Source organism: Pollicipes pollicipes, unplaced genomic scaffold (genome assembly GCF_011947565.3).
Source record: "Pollicipes pollicipes isolate AB1234 unplaced genomic scaffold, Ppol_2.1 Scaffold_7255;HRSCAF=8741_pilon_pilon_pilon, whole genome shotgun sequence".
Lineage (NCBI taxonomy): Eukaryota > Metazoa > Arthropoda > Thecostraca > Pollicipedomorpha > Pollicipedidae > Pollicipes > Pollicipes pollicipes.
In genome coordinates this window covers 135,259-149,916 of record NW_023597050.1, presented here as the reverse complement: position 1 = coordinate 149,916, position 14,658 = coordinate 135,259, and the positions used below count along the sequence as shown (strand labels likewise).

Sequence of the window (14,658 nt, the reverse complement as noted above, 5' to 3'; positions counted from 1 at the left end):
ATCGGCGGCGGCGGGCCGGCGTCGGCGCGCGGCTCCGGCGCGAAGAAGGTCATCCCGCGGGTGTCGGGTGCCTCGCGCGCCGTAGTCGTCTCGGCCGCCGGCGCCGTCGCCGCCTGCGCGCCGGTCATGGCTTCGATCATGCTGCAGATGGGGTCGCCGCCGGCCTCGGGGCACACCTCCTGGATCTGGAAGAGCGCCACCATGTCGGGGGTGACCTCGCCCGTCCGCAGCATCGCGTCGACCGCCTGCGGGTTGCGCATGGTCTGTCGCATCTCGGCCATAAACTCCTTGTCAGCCATGATCTCTTTGATGCTGGGATCGCGCATCAGCGTCATCAGCGAGTCCGCCGACGGCGTCATCGTCGCCGCCGCCATCGCCGCCGCCACCGTCGCCGCCGTCGCCGTCACGCCCGGAAACATGAGCGTCATCTGACTCGTGGTGGACCGCGGAGAAGTCGCGGACTCGGCCGGCATCGCGGTCGTCATGGCCGGTGGCATGTTCAACGCCGCCGGCGCGGCGGACGCAGCAGGCGGGAGGGACGAGAGGCGCAGCAGCGTGTGGCCGGGCGTCACGGTCGTGCGGTCCATCGGCACGTCCTCAGGCGCCGAGGTACCGGTGGTTCCGCCGGTGGTCCCGCCGGTGGTCTGGCCGTTGCTCCCGCCGGTGGTCCCACCGGTAGTCCCGCCGGTGGTTCCACCGGTGGTCCCGGCGGTGGTCCCCGCAGTGGTTCCGCCGGTGGTCTGGCCGTTGGTTCCGCCGGTAGTCCCGCCGGTGGTTCCAGAGGTCCCAGCGGTGATTCCGCTGCTGGCTCCGGCGGTGGTCGCATCGGAGGAGGTCGCGCCGGTCGTGGCCCGCACGCGCGCCATCATCTCCTTAACGCGGTCGAGCGCCGTCATCGCGGCCGGCGTCGGCAGCCGCTCGCCCATCGGCGGCGGCTCCAACGAGCGCGTCGTCGTCGTCGAGCGGCGCCGCGTCGGCAGCGTCGGCATCATCGGGCGGCGGCCGCTCATGCGGAGCGCCGCGAAGCTGTGCGGCTCCGGCTGCGGCTCGGGCAGCCGGAGCGGCTGGCTGCGCTCCTCCTCGGCCTCGTCCTCCTCCCCCCGGTCGCCGTCCTCCTGGAAGCCGCGCGGCGCGTCGTCGCTGTCGCAGCCCTGCTCGCAGCGGCCCTTGCAGAACTCGACCTCACACGCCAGGTACACGTCCATGCGATCGGGGAACTTGAAGGCGTTCATGCGCGCGAAGGCGAGGATGTCGGCGCCGGTGCTGCCCGTTTGTCGCGTCTTGCGGAAGTAGCCCATCAGCTTGGGCTTGAGCAGGCAGCCGTTGTCGTCGGTCAGCTGCAGGACGGTGGTGCGCGGATCGCTGATGTTCTCGCCGTCGTAGGCGTAGCAGTTTTTGACGGCCATGTCCATCTGTCCGGCGGCGGCCTGCGCCATCAGCACCACCGTCAGCTCGTCGCCGATGCGCACGATCCCGTCCACCGACTCTGCGAACGGACCGCGCCCCAGCTGGATGTCCATCCAGCAGGTGACGTCATCGCCGGCGAAGCGCGCCTCGGTGGCGTCCAGCATCTGGACAGCGATCGGCCTGAAGGTGACCAGCTTCTCGACCCGGTCCGGCCAATCGCAGCTGAGCCGCCGCGCCGAGTCCCACTGCTCCTGCACCACCTGGCGGGACGCGGAGGAAACGGTGACGCGGCGACCGGCCGCACGGCGGCGGTGCGCGAAGTATCGGGCGATGAGAGCGTCTCTCGATGATGCACTTCATGAAATAACGCATGTTGAACGACACTGCGTTACGGGAACAATTCGGTGGACACAAATAGGGACCTGGTAGCTGTATTGCGACTGGACACGTGGAAATAAAATGAGCAACAGTTTAATTTTCAGTAGACCCTTGGTGCCATGCTCCAGGGTTTATTCCATTTAGGTATGTCTGACATGGCTGAATCACGCCTCAGTAATAATTTTTTTCTTGAAATCGCGTCAACCCATCGACAGAACATCGGGCACAACTTCATCGGACAGCACATGATTCTGCGGCTGCGGCAGACTGTGGCGCGATGGCAACAAACGCATATGTATCGCGTGCATTTCACTCACCTCTTCCGACTGGATGATCATGGTGTTCTCGAAGCCCATACGGCCGTCGTCCGTGATGGCCCGCGAGCCACAGCCGGTCATCGGAATCTCGAACGTGTAGCTGGTGTCACCGCTCTGGAACGGCACGTACCTGGGGGGCGGGGCTGGTCAGTGGAGCGGGCCGACCAGCGGGGCTGTGGAGGCTATGGTGACGCCGGCGGCAGGTGATCAGTTGTAAGTGGCTAGATTAGGTGACTACAAAGCTGATTGTGAAGTCTGGACTACATTTGGGGTTAGATTCCAAGAGGATAGGTTTCGCATGCGGCACTCTACAGTCCACACTGACAGCAGCAGCCGTTTGCATGCTTCTCTATTGTAGTTCGGTGCTCCATCTCCAAGGCAAGGAGTAACTAAACCTTGCATGACGGCATCTACAGAGATAATCTGGAAAGGCCACCAAAGCTTTTCATCGCTCCGATAAGGAGGGAACAAATGCACGTGTGTGGTACTATTCAGCTAATCGGGAAGGGCCAAGATGGGTGCCCATATGTTGGAGCGATTTGGAGACAATTATATTCTTACCTGGTTGTGCCACTCGCCGTCCGCAATGTTTAACCGATGAATGCAACCGAAAACTAAAAAGCCTACGAAATGACATGCATTTATCATGCTTGGGAACAGTTCCATGTTTGTAGCTATTACCAATGGTTGTATTTACATACTACATAACACGTTTCCCTTCCTCATATCAGAAATCCTGCTGGATGAAGGCCAGTTTGCAGTGCTCAAATTAATAACGGTTCATGATAACCCATCGTAGAGTCTTGACGTAATGAACCGCATCATTACCTACGGAGTCAAAAATAAATAAAATCGTAGACGAGCGCAGGATAGTCGTGTCTTCACACTTAATGGTAGATGACAGGCTGGCTGACGTGGACTAAAGGTCACCTCACTACGCTTGCCTCTCGATACCCGCCGAAACTGCAACCAACAAACAGCTATGAAAGACACGTCTCATTCCCTCGCCGGCTGCCGTCCCATCACCGGCGCCGGTACAGTTTCTCGCGCGGCGACAGGGGGCGCGCGACGCGGTCGCGGCGGCGGCGCGCGCAGCCGGCGGCCGCCACGCACAGACCGAGCATGACGGCGGCGCTGAGCGCCAGCAAGCTGGCCGCGAACGTGCCCACCGAGAGACAGACAGCGGCGGCCGGCTGCTGGACGGCCGGCGGCCGCGTCGGCAACTCGTCCTGCGTAGCTACGTACACCTGGCGAGACAGCCGAACCGGCTGGATCTCGGCCGGCGGCGGCAGCGCGCGCCGGCCGCGGTTGAAGCGACCGCGGCCGCCGCGCAGGCGCCGCTTGCGGCCCCCCAACCGACCCTTGGTGCGCTTGGACGGCACGAGGAATATGGGGATGGGGGTGGCGCCGGGCGGATCGGTGACGACCTCGTTGACGCGCGTGGCGGCGCCGGCGGCAGCGCCAGATTCGAACGAGATGAAATTGGCGGCCGGCGCCGGCGCGGGCGTCGACGGCCGGTATGTGATGGGCGTCAGGGAGGGGGCACCGAACGGCGAGGAAGCGGCGGTGACCGGCGAGGCGGCGGCAGCGGCCGGCGCGTTCTGCGTGCTGCCTGCGGCGGCGCCCACGCGGACCGTCACCGCCGCCGTGGCGGTCGGCAGCAGCGAGGCGGGCACCGTGACCGTCCCAAACGGCGTCCGCACCACTTTGGCGCCATCTGGCGTGGCGCGCTCGGCGCCGCCGGCCGGCCGGCGCGCCAGTTGCACGGCCGACCGCGGGGCGGCGCTGGTGACGGCGGCCGGGGCGGCCGCGGATAGGACGCCGGCCGCCGTCGGCCGTGCTGCCGGCGTGACGCGGCCGGCGGCCGGCGCTAGCCGGGACCGCGACGGTAGACGGCCCAGTTCGATGTTGGCCAGCTGGCTGAGGATCGTGTCGGTGCGCACGCGGCCTTCGTCCAGCGCGTTGTAGCTGGGGTAGTCGCGCAGCACGCCGCCGGTAGCGTCGTTGTAGCTGGGGTAGTTGGCCTGGGCCCTAACGCCGCTGTTGTAGCTGGGGTAGTCGCGCGGCGGCTCCACGGTCGCGCCTCCGCTGGCCACCGTCTGGCTCTGCCTCGTCCCGGTCGCCGCCGCCCTCGTCGTCGCCGCCCTCGTCGTCGCCGTCGTCGTTGCCGTCGTCGTTGTCGTGACCCTGGTGGTGGTCGTCGTCGTGCGGCGCGTTGTCGTGCGTGTGGCGGTGGCGGTACGCCTGACGGTGGGCCGCGGCGCCGGCCGGCGAGTCGGCCGCACCGTCCGCCGCCGCGTCGGCCGCACAGTGACCGGCCGCTGCGACGCCGCCGCCACCGACGCGTCGCGCCGCACGCACGACTCCGGGCACAGGCCCTTGCAGACCTCAACGTCGCAGCTGAAATGCACCTCGAGCACGTCCGGGAACTTGAAAGCGGAGATGTAGCTGAAGGCGATGACGCGGCCGCGCCCGTCGATGTTGCGCCGCGTCACCTGCAGCTCCGTCATCAGCTTGCGCTTGAGCACGCAGCCGGCGGCGTCCGTCAGCTGCACGCTGCTTGCGGAGGCGAAGTCGGCGCTGCTGTAGGCGCGGCACTCGCCAACGCGCAGGTCCAGCCGGCCATCGGGGTCCTCGGCGAACATGAGCAGCGAGAGGTCGGCGCCCACACGCACCGTCTCCGTGACGCCGGCCGAGTCAGGCCAGCGGCCCACCTGCACGTCCATGCCGCAGCTGACCGACTCGTTGGCGGCGAAGCGGACCTCCTCGGCCTTCATGCCGGCCACGGGCAGCGGCGAGAAGGTGACCGTCTTGCGCATCTGCGCCTGCTGCCAGTCGCAGGTGATTGTGCGCGCCACATCCCACGCCTCCTGAATGGTCGCGTCGTTCTGCAGCACGATCGTGTTGCTGAAGACGGTGCCGTCCTGCACCAGCGTGCCGCAGCTTGCCATTGGCACGGTGAAGGTCAGCAGGCGCGAGCCGCCGCCCGCGCCGCGCGCGTACCTGCCAAACGAGAGCCGGGGTCAGGACGGGTCAGGGCAGGTCAGGGCGGAGGTCGGCGGGATTGGCGTCGGTGGCCGTCGGCCGTGTCGGGTGTCATTGGGCTCGAATGGTTGTTGTCAGGAGGTGTTGTTTGTCGGATAGATTCTGTCACTACTTTGTGCGGCGTAGACTTGGTCTAAGTCACGAGCATCCTGACTGGCATGATGTTTGTCAAAGACGCGTATTGTGGCTAGCGAGCGTAGCCCTAGGATGATTGTCTGAATGCCGTTTCTTGACAGCAATTGATGCGAGGTTAGGAGGTCCGGCACCGTCGTGTGTGAAAGTCTGCGAGACCGTGAATGTGACTCAAAGCAGGGGCGATCGGGGACAAATTCGGCGGAAAGTGTAGTTTTCACTCCGTGCTCAGTGAGTATTTTTCGACATGCTGAGAGCATTCGACCGTGACTCGAGCATATTGGGGAACTATAGGGACCGTTTCATGCGGTGCTGGGATCGGATGTTCGTGATGGAGAACAGGGTGAGGACAGGCTGGCTCCGTCTGGCAAGCACAGTGGCCACATGTTCCCAACGAATCGCCGTTTATCTGTTACACCTTCTGAAAGGCTCAGCGATTTCGGTTTCTTCAGCACTGGCCGTGGTTGGTGACAACAGAAAGCTGTCGTACGGCGCGATTTCGGGGAGCCGAGGGTTTACTCCTCACCCCGATAATTGCGATTGGTGCTCAAAATAACGTGCGGAACTGGCACTGTCGAAACTGGACCTGTGCTTGACCGCAGGCGGAGTGGAAGTCAGTCAAATTTTCGACGAGTTAAGTTGGAATCACTCTCTTTTAAACATTGTTGTGAGTCATGAACTCCAAAGATAAACTGTACATATATTCTATCTTTCTATCACGCATAGCTATTAAGTTTATCCCGAAGATCGCTTCGACCTGTTGTAGAAAACACTGATGACTTATTATTCCAGCAATGTTTCCAGCCTCTTGACTGATAAAGACCCAAAATCTGACGGGTATGGGTCGGACCTTGCTTACCCGCTGCCATTTCTTACCGTGACCAGGTGACCCGGTGATTCTGTCCCAGGGGTTTCAGAAATGACAACCTAACTAAATATACCATGCAGCAAGGAAAAAAGCTTTTCAGGTTTATCGCCAAAAATGTTTAGATATCCCTAAGATACGGCTGCCATTTCCGACCCTGCATTTGTCCGTGTTCTGCGTCACACTGCGGTCCCGCCGCAGGCATCGGTGCGGTCAGGTCAGGTCAGGTCAGGTCACCGGTGACGCGACAGGCCCACCAGTCGTTGTGAGGTACCGTCGTCGACCGCCACCGTCGTCCCTTTTGGCGTCCAAGCGGCAGTCGCACCTTGCGGCCGTGTTAGCGTATCTGAGAGCGCAGCCGGGCCTGTCGTCTGGGTCCGTGTCGGTCTGGCCAGTGGTTAGTCACGAGCGTAACCCAGTCCCCAGCACAGGACGGACTAAACGAAGCCATATCAGTTATAGCACGCTGCATGCACATCCGTCATCCACGCAAAACACTGCTGCACGACTACAAACACGATGCAGGGCATGATAGATGTGTGCAGTAAGCTGGCGGCGCGTGAGCAATGTCGATCCCCAGCTATAACTGTTATAAAATACCGTCTTAAACATGAGCAGTAAACTGATGATGCATTTGAGACAACTTGAGCGCGACAAGCTGTGGAACTGAAACTTACACCTCGCACCCCGCATTGGCACATGTCTATGCCTCACCGTCAACACAGTGACATTTACATCCGTAACACCTGCCGGCAGACCTCACCTGCAGCTGGGGTCGGCGAAGTGGCCTTTGCTGAAGATGATGCCGTCGAACCGCTCCGAGAACTGAATCTCCACGCGCATGCCGGTTCGCTCGCACTGGACGTCGATGTCCGTCACGGTTGGTCCGCTCTGGTCGTCGGCGCGCTGCGCCGCCACCGCCTGCCGGCCCGGCGGCGCCGTCACCACCCCGCCTGACTCCGACAGCTTAACATAGCAGTCAATTAGATCATCTCTGCGCTCTGTCTTCTCCCTCTACCGTGTTTGTTCTCCTTGCGACGTAACGTGTGCCTGTTCCAGACAGACGCTCTCCCGCTCCTTGTGTCTGCCCCGCTCTCTCCCGGCGCTCCTGTCACTCTCTCCCTCCCCGCCCCTGCTGCTGGCCGGGGCGGTTGGGGAGGAGCCACTCAGGGGAGACGCCCGTGTCACCGCTGGCAGATGTGTGAGGGATGGCTGGCGGATCGGGTGCGGGCGTGGCCGGCCGCCGGCCGCCCCGCCGGGCGCGCCGTTTTCCTCTGGCGCTCCACCGGCTGTCGCCTGCGCCTGTCAGCAGGGCCGCCCTCGAAGAAAGGGAAATCTGCCGCCGGCGAGCGGTCTCGGTTGGCGAGGGTTCGCCCCTCACCGCCCCTGTCAGATACCGCCGGCGAGCAGTCTCAGTTGGCGAGGGTTCGTCCCTCACCGCCTTTGCCAGATGCCGCCGGTGAGCGGTCTCGGTTGGCGAGGGTTCGTCCCTCACTGCCCGTGTCAGATGCCGCCGGCGAGCAGTTTCAGTTGGCGAGGGTTCGTCCCTCACTGCCTTTGCCAGATGCCGCCGGTGAGCGGTCTCGGTTGACGAGGGTCCATCCCTCACTGCCCGTGTCAGATGCCGCCGGCGAGCGGTCTCGGTTGGCGAGGGTCCGTCCCTCACTGCCCGTGTCAGATGCCGCCGGCGAGCGGTCTCGGTTGGCGAGGGTTCGTCCCTCACTGCCCGTGTCAGAGGCCGCCGGCGGGCGGTCTCGGTTGACAAGGGTTTGTCCCCTACTGCCTGTACCAGATGTCCGCGCATCATTGAATGGAAGCAGACCAGCAGAAGTAATATTGTTGGAATAAAGGTGATGAGACGCAGACAAGCAATTGTATATGAAACATACAAATCTAAAAGTTCAAAATGACAACGTTATTAACAATATTGTTATCAAAATCTGATAAATTCAACATAGACCATGCGTTTTCCTACTTCTTGTTGGGAGCAGGTTCATGTAAGCAGCAGACAGGTTCAGTAAAGTTTTCTACACGGCGATTATATTAGTGAAACACAAATCAAAACATAGAATTAAGCTTTCGACATCTTGCTCGCGTTTGCGCCCTCTATGTCAGTGGAAACATTGCCCTGTTTTAGTCCACCACGCAGACATTCTCGGCTCAATTCATAAAGCGCGTGACAGTGCACGTGATCCATTCATGCATTACCATTCAGTCCGTGAATGTGCGACAGCCGTACGGTTATCTGTCTTGATTCAGACATGATTCAGCTACGTCGCATCCCCTCCCTGATGCAATTGTACTCCCCTCATTGGGAGCTTTCCCCGGTTGGCAATGCCTGTCCTAGAGAATGGCACCGCATTCTGCACGCAACGCAGTGATCCCCCACTCCAGGTGAATCCTATAAAGTAGACGTATGGAGCAGGCGGATTAGTGGCGGTCCGGGCCGCGCCGTTTTGAATTCCCATTTGGCTTACAGTGAAACTAATGATGGAGTCAGATCATCTTTCAGAGCCATGGCTCGACCAAACAGCTGTGAATCTCACCACTCGAATTTGGTCGTAATCAACTGCAGTTCAAACATCGTTAGTGACGGAGAGCGCCGGGCAGATGCTAGGCCGTTTTCACTCTGGACGATAAACGAAAATACCTGCGGTGATGAAATTTATGAAGGAAGCAAATCGCTTCTGATGGCTACTTGACGGTGAAAAATTACTCTAATTGTGGGCCTGAATCACTTCAAGTAGAGAAGAATGCGTCACTTTTGTCGCTGAAGCGTTATTCGATCCATTTCCTTAACCTGCGATGTTGCCCGGCTTAAATATTAATCAAAGCATAGCCATGTTTCCTTTCTTGACTCCAGTGGTGGGACGCAAATAATTGCGTGGCATCAGGACGGGTGCTTTCAACCGCGGGAAAATTTGCCCTGAGGGAATATGAGGGTGTCATCGGGCGGCCAGTGCATGTAGCCAGAGCTTGTCTGCAATTCAAGAACTGCAACCTTGCAGGCAGCGCCACAAGCAGACGCTGGCTGCGAGAGGATGTCGCCACATGCACTGTCATGCATCGTATTTGCGATGAGCCTGAATATATGCCATAGCAGCCAAACGAAAGGGTGATGTCTCTACCGGCAAGGGGTGTTTACGCACGCGTGAGATAGCGACAGATCTATTCTGTGATTTAATATGTATTGCCCGAACACAATCACGGAGCAAAACACTTCTCCGGACATACCAATCGCGTATATGGCCCCGATTAGAATAAGAGTTACAAAAAAGCGAACGACTTATGGAACTGGGTTTTGCTGTTTGCTTCGGGGAGGAGGACCTCGCGGTTCGATTTGCCCTCAGGGAGGAATGAATACACCGATGGCAAAAAGATTGCCTTAGAATGTCTCAAGTGTTGTGGACTGCGGCGCTTCTCGCTTAAATCTGCAGGAGTTCCCGCCGTAGTTCCACACTTAAAAACCTGATTACGACAGTTCAGATCACCACTCACCCTTTTCCTAGCACCGGACGAATGCATCTAACTCGGGGCCCATCCCCACATCCCATAAAGAACTTAAATCCGTTCATCGTTTTACTATCAGCTATCAGCGTCAGCCCACCGTCCAATGCCCACCAACCCGCCGTCTCCAGGCTTGCTGACATGGACCAGAGAACGATAACACGGGCACGCCATCCAGACGGCGCCACCGAGGCGCGTGACCACTGCCCGCCTCGGAGGCGTCCGAGCCGAGCATTTGTGGCGCCGTCCCGGTCCGTGGTCGCGCCATAATAGTGACGCATCCCGCGCCCGGCTCGGTAGCCGGCGGAACGACACGGTCCGTGACTCTGTTGTCAGCCCCACGCTTTCACTTTCCGGGATTCGCTAGTGGACAACATCTGTAGTTTCCGGAGCAGCAGCGCTGTCGAGGGTGTTAAGAAATCGGATTCACTCTCGATGGTGTTAGCCCGCGCTTCCGTTGCGAAAATGGCGCGCTCTGCGTCCCTGGCGCGGGTTTCCAGGACCAGGTGCAAATAACGAGTGCCGAAGAATACAGTTTGCTCCAGTTATGTCACCCATTGCTCCAGACGCTACAATGCTGTTCAGGTCAAGGCAATCAGGCGAAATACCGTGGGCCAATCGGATCCTGTGGAAAAATGACCCCCGATCCCAGCGCATGCGTACCAGCTGCTGAAAAAAGACAGCAATAACAAACTGCTCCCTCGGTAACCACCTTGTGGTGAGATATATGGAACGCCCCCACTGTAAGCATCTCGGCATTATAATGAAAGGCATTCGGTGTCGGCATGCGCGTTGCTTAAGTTAACATTTTAATCACGGGTGAAGCTTATAGAATTGCTTTGGAACGTTCCTCTACATTGGCAAACAACGATGCAATTGTTGCGCTGGTGCAGTTCTTCAACTAGCGATATAGATACCCTTCTTGGCGGCCCAGGAATCAACTCGGTACATGTTAACGAAGAGGAGAGAGCTACTCAGCACAATGCTCTATCACGGGTCGGCTGACAGTCACATGTCTTCGGTGAATGACGTTTTGGGGGGATTTGACCTCAGATTAATTGTTTTTGGTCATTTGTGTGGACACGCGCGACATATGCGCTCCTAATTCTGGGATACTGGTCCAAAGTTTAAACTTTTGTCACAGATCCTATGGGCAAACCATAGACTACGATGGCGATAACCTCATCACGGCAGCTCTGCAGACCGCTGCGAAAATGGCTCGTTCTCGATAATTATGGGATGGAACAAAGATAGGCTGTAGAACACGATTATTAAGGTAAGAGGATGAGAACCTCAAGATTCTGGCTGTGAGATACACAATGACAAATGGAACTTGCATATATATATATATATATATATATATATATATATATATATGTATATATGCCCTGAGAAAATTAAGAATGCCAAGCTCAAAGTGTCACATCCAGTGGCAGCTGAGTGCCTGACTCAACAGGCTATGAGTGATGAACTGGGCGATGATTTTTATCAGTTTCGGTTTCTTTGAAGAGTGTGAATTACATAATTCATGTTATCAGATTATCACACAAGGCCACACCATCTGTAATTCAGGCACCGGTCAGCCATCCAGTGCAGATTCCCACCCACCTGACCAATATTACCCGATTACGGGCCATTACCTAACGGCTGAGTAACTGCAGATGTTCGTTCCACTTGGCGTCGCGCCCCGCCGAGCGAAACGCTCGCACTGGCCGCACGCGCTGCGATGACACCCGCCCAGACCGGGGAAACGTCCGAAACCGAGAGTGGAACGGGAGCATATGGCCGGTCTGGAGCGGTTTCACTTGTCCCCGGGTCTGCTCGCCGCCATGTGTCAGCGCAGGTAGACGCGCCGCACATGTGCGCCGCGCTGCTAATGGTCAGAGGGAAACCGCCGTTGCAGACGCTGATGACAGCGGTGCGTCTGTCCCCTGCCCACGGCAGAGCGTGGCGCGTCTGTCTGCTGCCCACGGCAGAGCGCGGCGCGTCTGTCCCCTGCCCACGGCGGAGCGCGGTGCGTCTGTCCGCTGCCCACGGCAGAGCGTGGCGCGTCTGTCCCTGCCCACGGCGGAGCGCGGTGCGTCTGTCCGCTGCCCACGACAGAGCGCGGTGCGTCTGTCCCCTGCCCACGACAGAGCGCGGTGCGCCTGTCCCCTGCCCACGGCAGAGCGCGGTGCGTCTGTCCCCTGCCCACGGCAGAGCGCGGCGCGTCTGTCTGCTGCCCACGGCACGCTGCCCATGACAGAGCGCGGTGCGTCTGTCCCCTGCCCACGGCAGAGCGCGGTGCGTCTGTCCCCTGCCCACGGCAGCGCGTGGCGCGTTCTGTGCCCCCTGCCGCGTTCCCCTAGTGAACGTAACGCACATTTCGGTACCGGTTGTGCTGATCCGGGACGTCACCTTCTTTAAGTAGAGGAGGATCTCTTTCCTGCACCCTGGGCTGCAAGCACGCATGAGCGTTGCATTCATAAAATGCGTGGGTGGGGCATACAGCAAGTTTTCTAAAAACAACAGCAAAAACGCAAAGGTGCTCGCTGTTTTTATGGTTTCTTTTAGTGAGCTTTCTGCTGTGCTTTCAGCTACATTGTAACATGAGGCGCGATTGAGTCTGTTCCCAAATGCAGGTTTTTTTGCGTTATTTAACCATCCATGGCAGTATGCCGCCGGCACTGCCGCTTTTCCGCACGGTGTCTCCGCCACCGCGTGTCTGTATCTCTATCTGTCTCTGTGTTTGTGTGTGTGTGGGGGGGGGGGGAGAGGTTGCCGGTGGTTCGTCTGACAGCGTATACACGTGCTACATCACCACGCGTCAATTGCCCGCGCCGCTGATTTCTTTCTCACAACAATTATTGGACTACCGAAGCTGTGCGCCTGGATGCGCTATAATTCAGCTTAGGTACGCACATACGCGTGGAACGTTTTCCAAGTTTTCTACACGTCGCACTGTGCTGTTTAAGTTGATAACCAGTTAGCGGTAACAAGCAAGCGCTGGAACAAACACTAACAAATCTCATTTCGGTCACCGTGGCACTTATATCACTGAAATGGTTGGCTACCGATATGGATGGGTTAAAAAAAGGCTGCTAAGAGTAATCCCGGCTGTTTCCCCCGGTCAGTCCTTTTGCTTACAAAGTGGCTCAACTGACATTAAATGCCAGCACTAGTGTGTACTTGAAGTACCGCAATGCTATTGGTGTACCGCCTGCCGGGCCATACACCACCGCTACCATGCCAATTTTGGGAGAAAATTTCCACGTGGTTAAATGGGGTGAACTTGCATCTTAGGAAAACGTGTGCTTTACGAAAAACGTGGTAAGCGAGAAAGTCTCAAAACGGAAGAATACGTTAATCTCCGTGATTCAAAACTTTCCCGCCTCGCTGAACTCGAATGACGTTGCCTTGAAAATTACAACCAATTTGAGTTTAGAAAACACTTCACTTTCACACGTGAGTCACACAATTACATTGCCGGGAGACGTTTACCACGCGGCCTCAGATCTCGCGTGTGAAGCAGCCGCTCAGACACTTGTCATGCGTTGTTTTCGACTGGGACCGAGCAATGCACACTACTCCTTGATGTAAACACCCTGGGCAAAGGCAAATTAGCCAGCCCTGACTTATATGAGCAGGGTCTTCATGATGCGAACACAGCAGGAAGGAAAAAGCGGTGCTTAAATCCTGAAAGCTTAGTCTGGAACCTTCTTCACGCCTTTAAATTAAAGTATGTATAATAGTGTCGTCGCTGCGTTATCGCACATCTGTATTTTCTGTTGTATGTCTGATGACTTTATCTTGCATGTGCCCGTCAGTAAAAGTGTACCTACATTGTTCCGACTGTATGTTGTTTTTTCGGCATATAGTGCGTCAATTCAGGTATCAAGTTTCTTAAAGACCTCTCAACACTGGGACGTATGCGAAGGGAACTTTCGATGCTCTTGGGTTCCTGTTACCTATTTAATACCAATCGTACTCTACAACTAAAGCATTGATCGCATTTCTTTGAGGTTAAGCACCAGACATTGCACAGGGACACAGTCATGGTTATCAAGTGTTTCAATGGCGATTTGATGTCCTTGCACTGACCTTGATGAAGACAGCCACCAGCAGTGTCCAACGCAGGCCCAGCCTCGTCATGACGTTTAGCTGGAAACCACAACACGCAGATAAATATACAATACGACATCATAGAGGTAAAATACCTAATAGCAAGCCCATCCGATGATGATACTGGTTAGAAGGAATCACAAACAACATCAAGTCCACTGGACGAACCGGCTAAATTCAGGGGGGGGGGGGCACGTTGTCACGCGAGGGTACACGCCGTGTGTCCACCACCGCATAAGGGATAGGCCACTGGCTGTTCTGGTCACACCCAGCCAGGCGTTTTAAGTTGCATCTCGGTGTCGTTTACTGGAGTCTTTGAGCCCGTTGTGGTTTGCTGCATGGAATGGACAGTAACACATTTTATCGTCGCTCATGTCCGCTGGCGCTGTACCCACACGAACCCAGCCGTCACCGCGCGCCCTCACAGCTGCTGTATGCAGCCATCCCGCCATCGACGGTGCATTCGGAGCTAACCCTCACCTAGTCTGAGGTCCAGGAGCCGCTGGGATCAGCCCAGCCGTGGGTGGCTGGAGCCGGCAGGTGTCGGTGTCGACGGCGCTGGGTGCGGGTCCTGGCGCTGTCCCCCACGCTGCTCGCTCGCTGGCAGCGTACCTCACTCTGCAGACCGCGCTGCCGTCCCGAACCTCCCGCTGCTCCCTCTGCGTCCCAGCTCCGTCCCTGACCACGCCCGCTCCTTCCCGGCGACCTGGACGGGAGGCAAACGGCACAGACACCAGAGCCCGTCCGCCGGCGTACTTATAACCTGGGCCGCGGGCGCCGCCGCCGCCGGCCAATCGGAGGCGGCGCGGGGCGGCGACGGCGCGCTGTTGACGGGACGACGAGCCCACCGGCGAGAGGGCGCCACCTGGAGCATCGGAGGACGGCTCGCGATGATCCCGGCTCTGC

General features: G+C 58.2%; 1 protein-coding gene across 1 annotated transcript; it reads right to left on the bottom strand.

Annotated features, from left to right (window-relative positions):
* Positions 1 to 597: 597 nt before the first annotated feature.
* On the bottom strand, positions 598 to 14,469 carry LOC119111004 (uncharacterized). The gene is made up of 6 exons (XM_037234823.1): positions 14,233 to 14,469; positions 13,732 to 13,791; positions 6,908 to 7,065; positions 2,103 to 2,232; positions 1,086 to 1,667; positions 598 to 804 (listed from the first exon to the last, which is right to left on the bottom strand). The coding sequence occupies exons 2-6, from the start codon at positions 13,780 to 13,782 to the stop codon at positions 598 to 600; spliced, it is 1,128 nt and encodes a 375-aa protein (XP_037090718.1). The 5' UTR covers positions 13,783 to 13,791; positions 14,233 to 14,469.
* Positions 14,470 to 14,658: the final 189 nt, after the last annotated feature.

Bases quoted from the DNA above. Each gene is read 5' to 3' on its own strand.
- LOC119111004 (XM_037234823.1), bottom strand. From the start codon at position 13,782: ATGACGAGGCTGGGCCTGCGTTGGACACTGCTGGTGGCTGTCTTCATC. The intron at 2,233-6,907 runs GTGAGGTCTGCC...CCCGCCCCCCAG, and splicing joins TTCGCCGACCCCAGCTGCAG to GTACGTGCCGTTCCAGAGCG. The intron at 1,668-2,102 runs GTGAGTGAAATG...GCGTCCCGCCAG, and splicing joins TGATCATCCAGTCGGAAGAG to GTGGTGCAGGAGCAGTGGGA.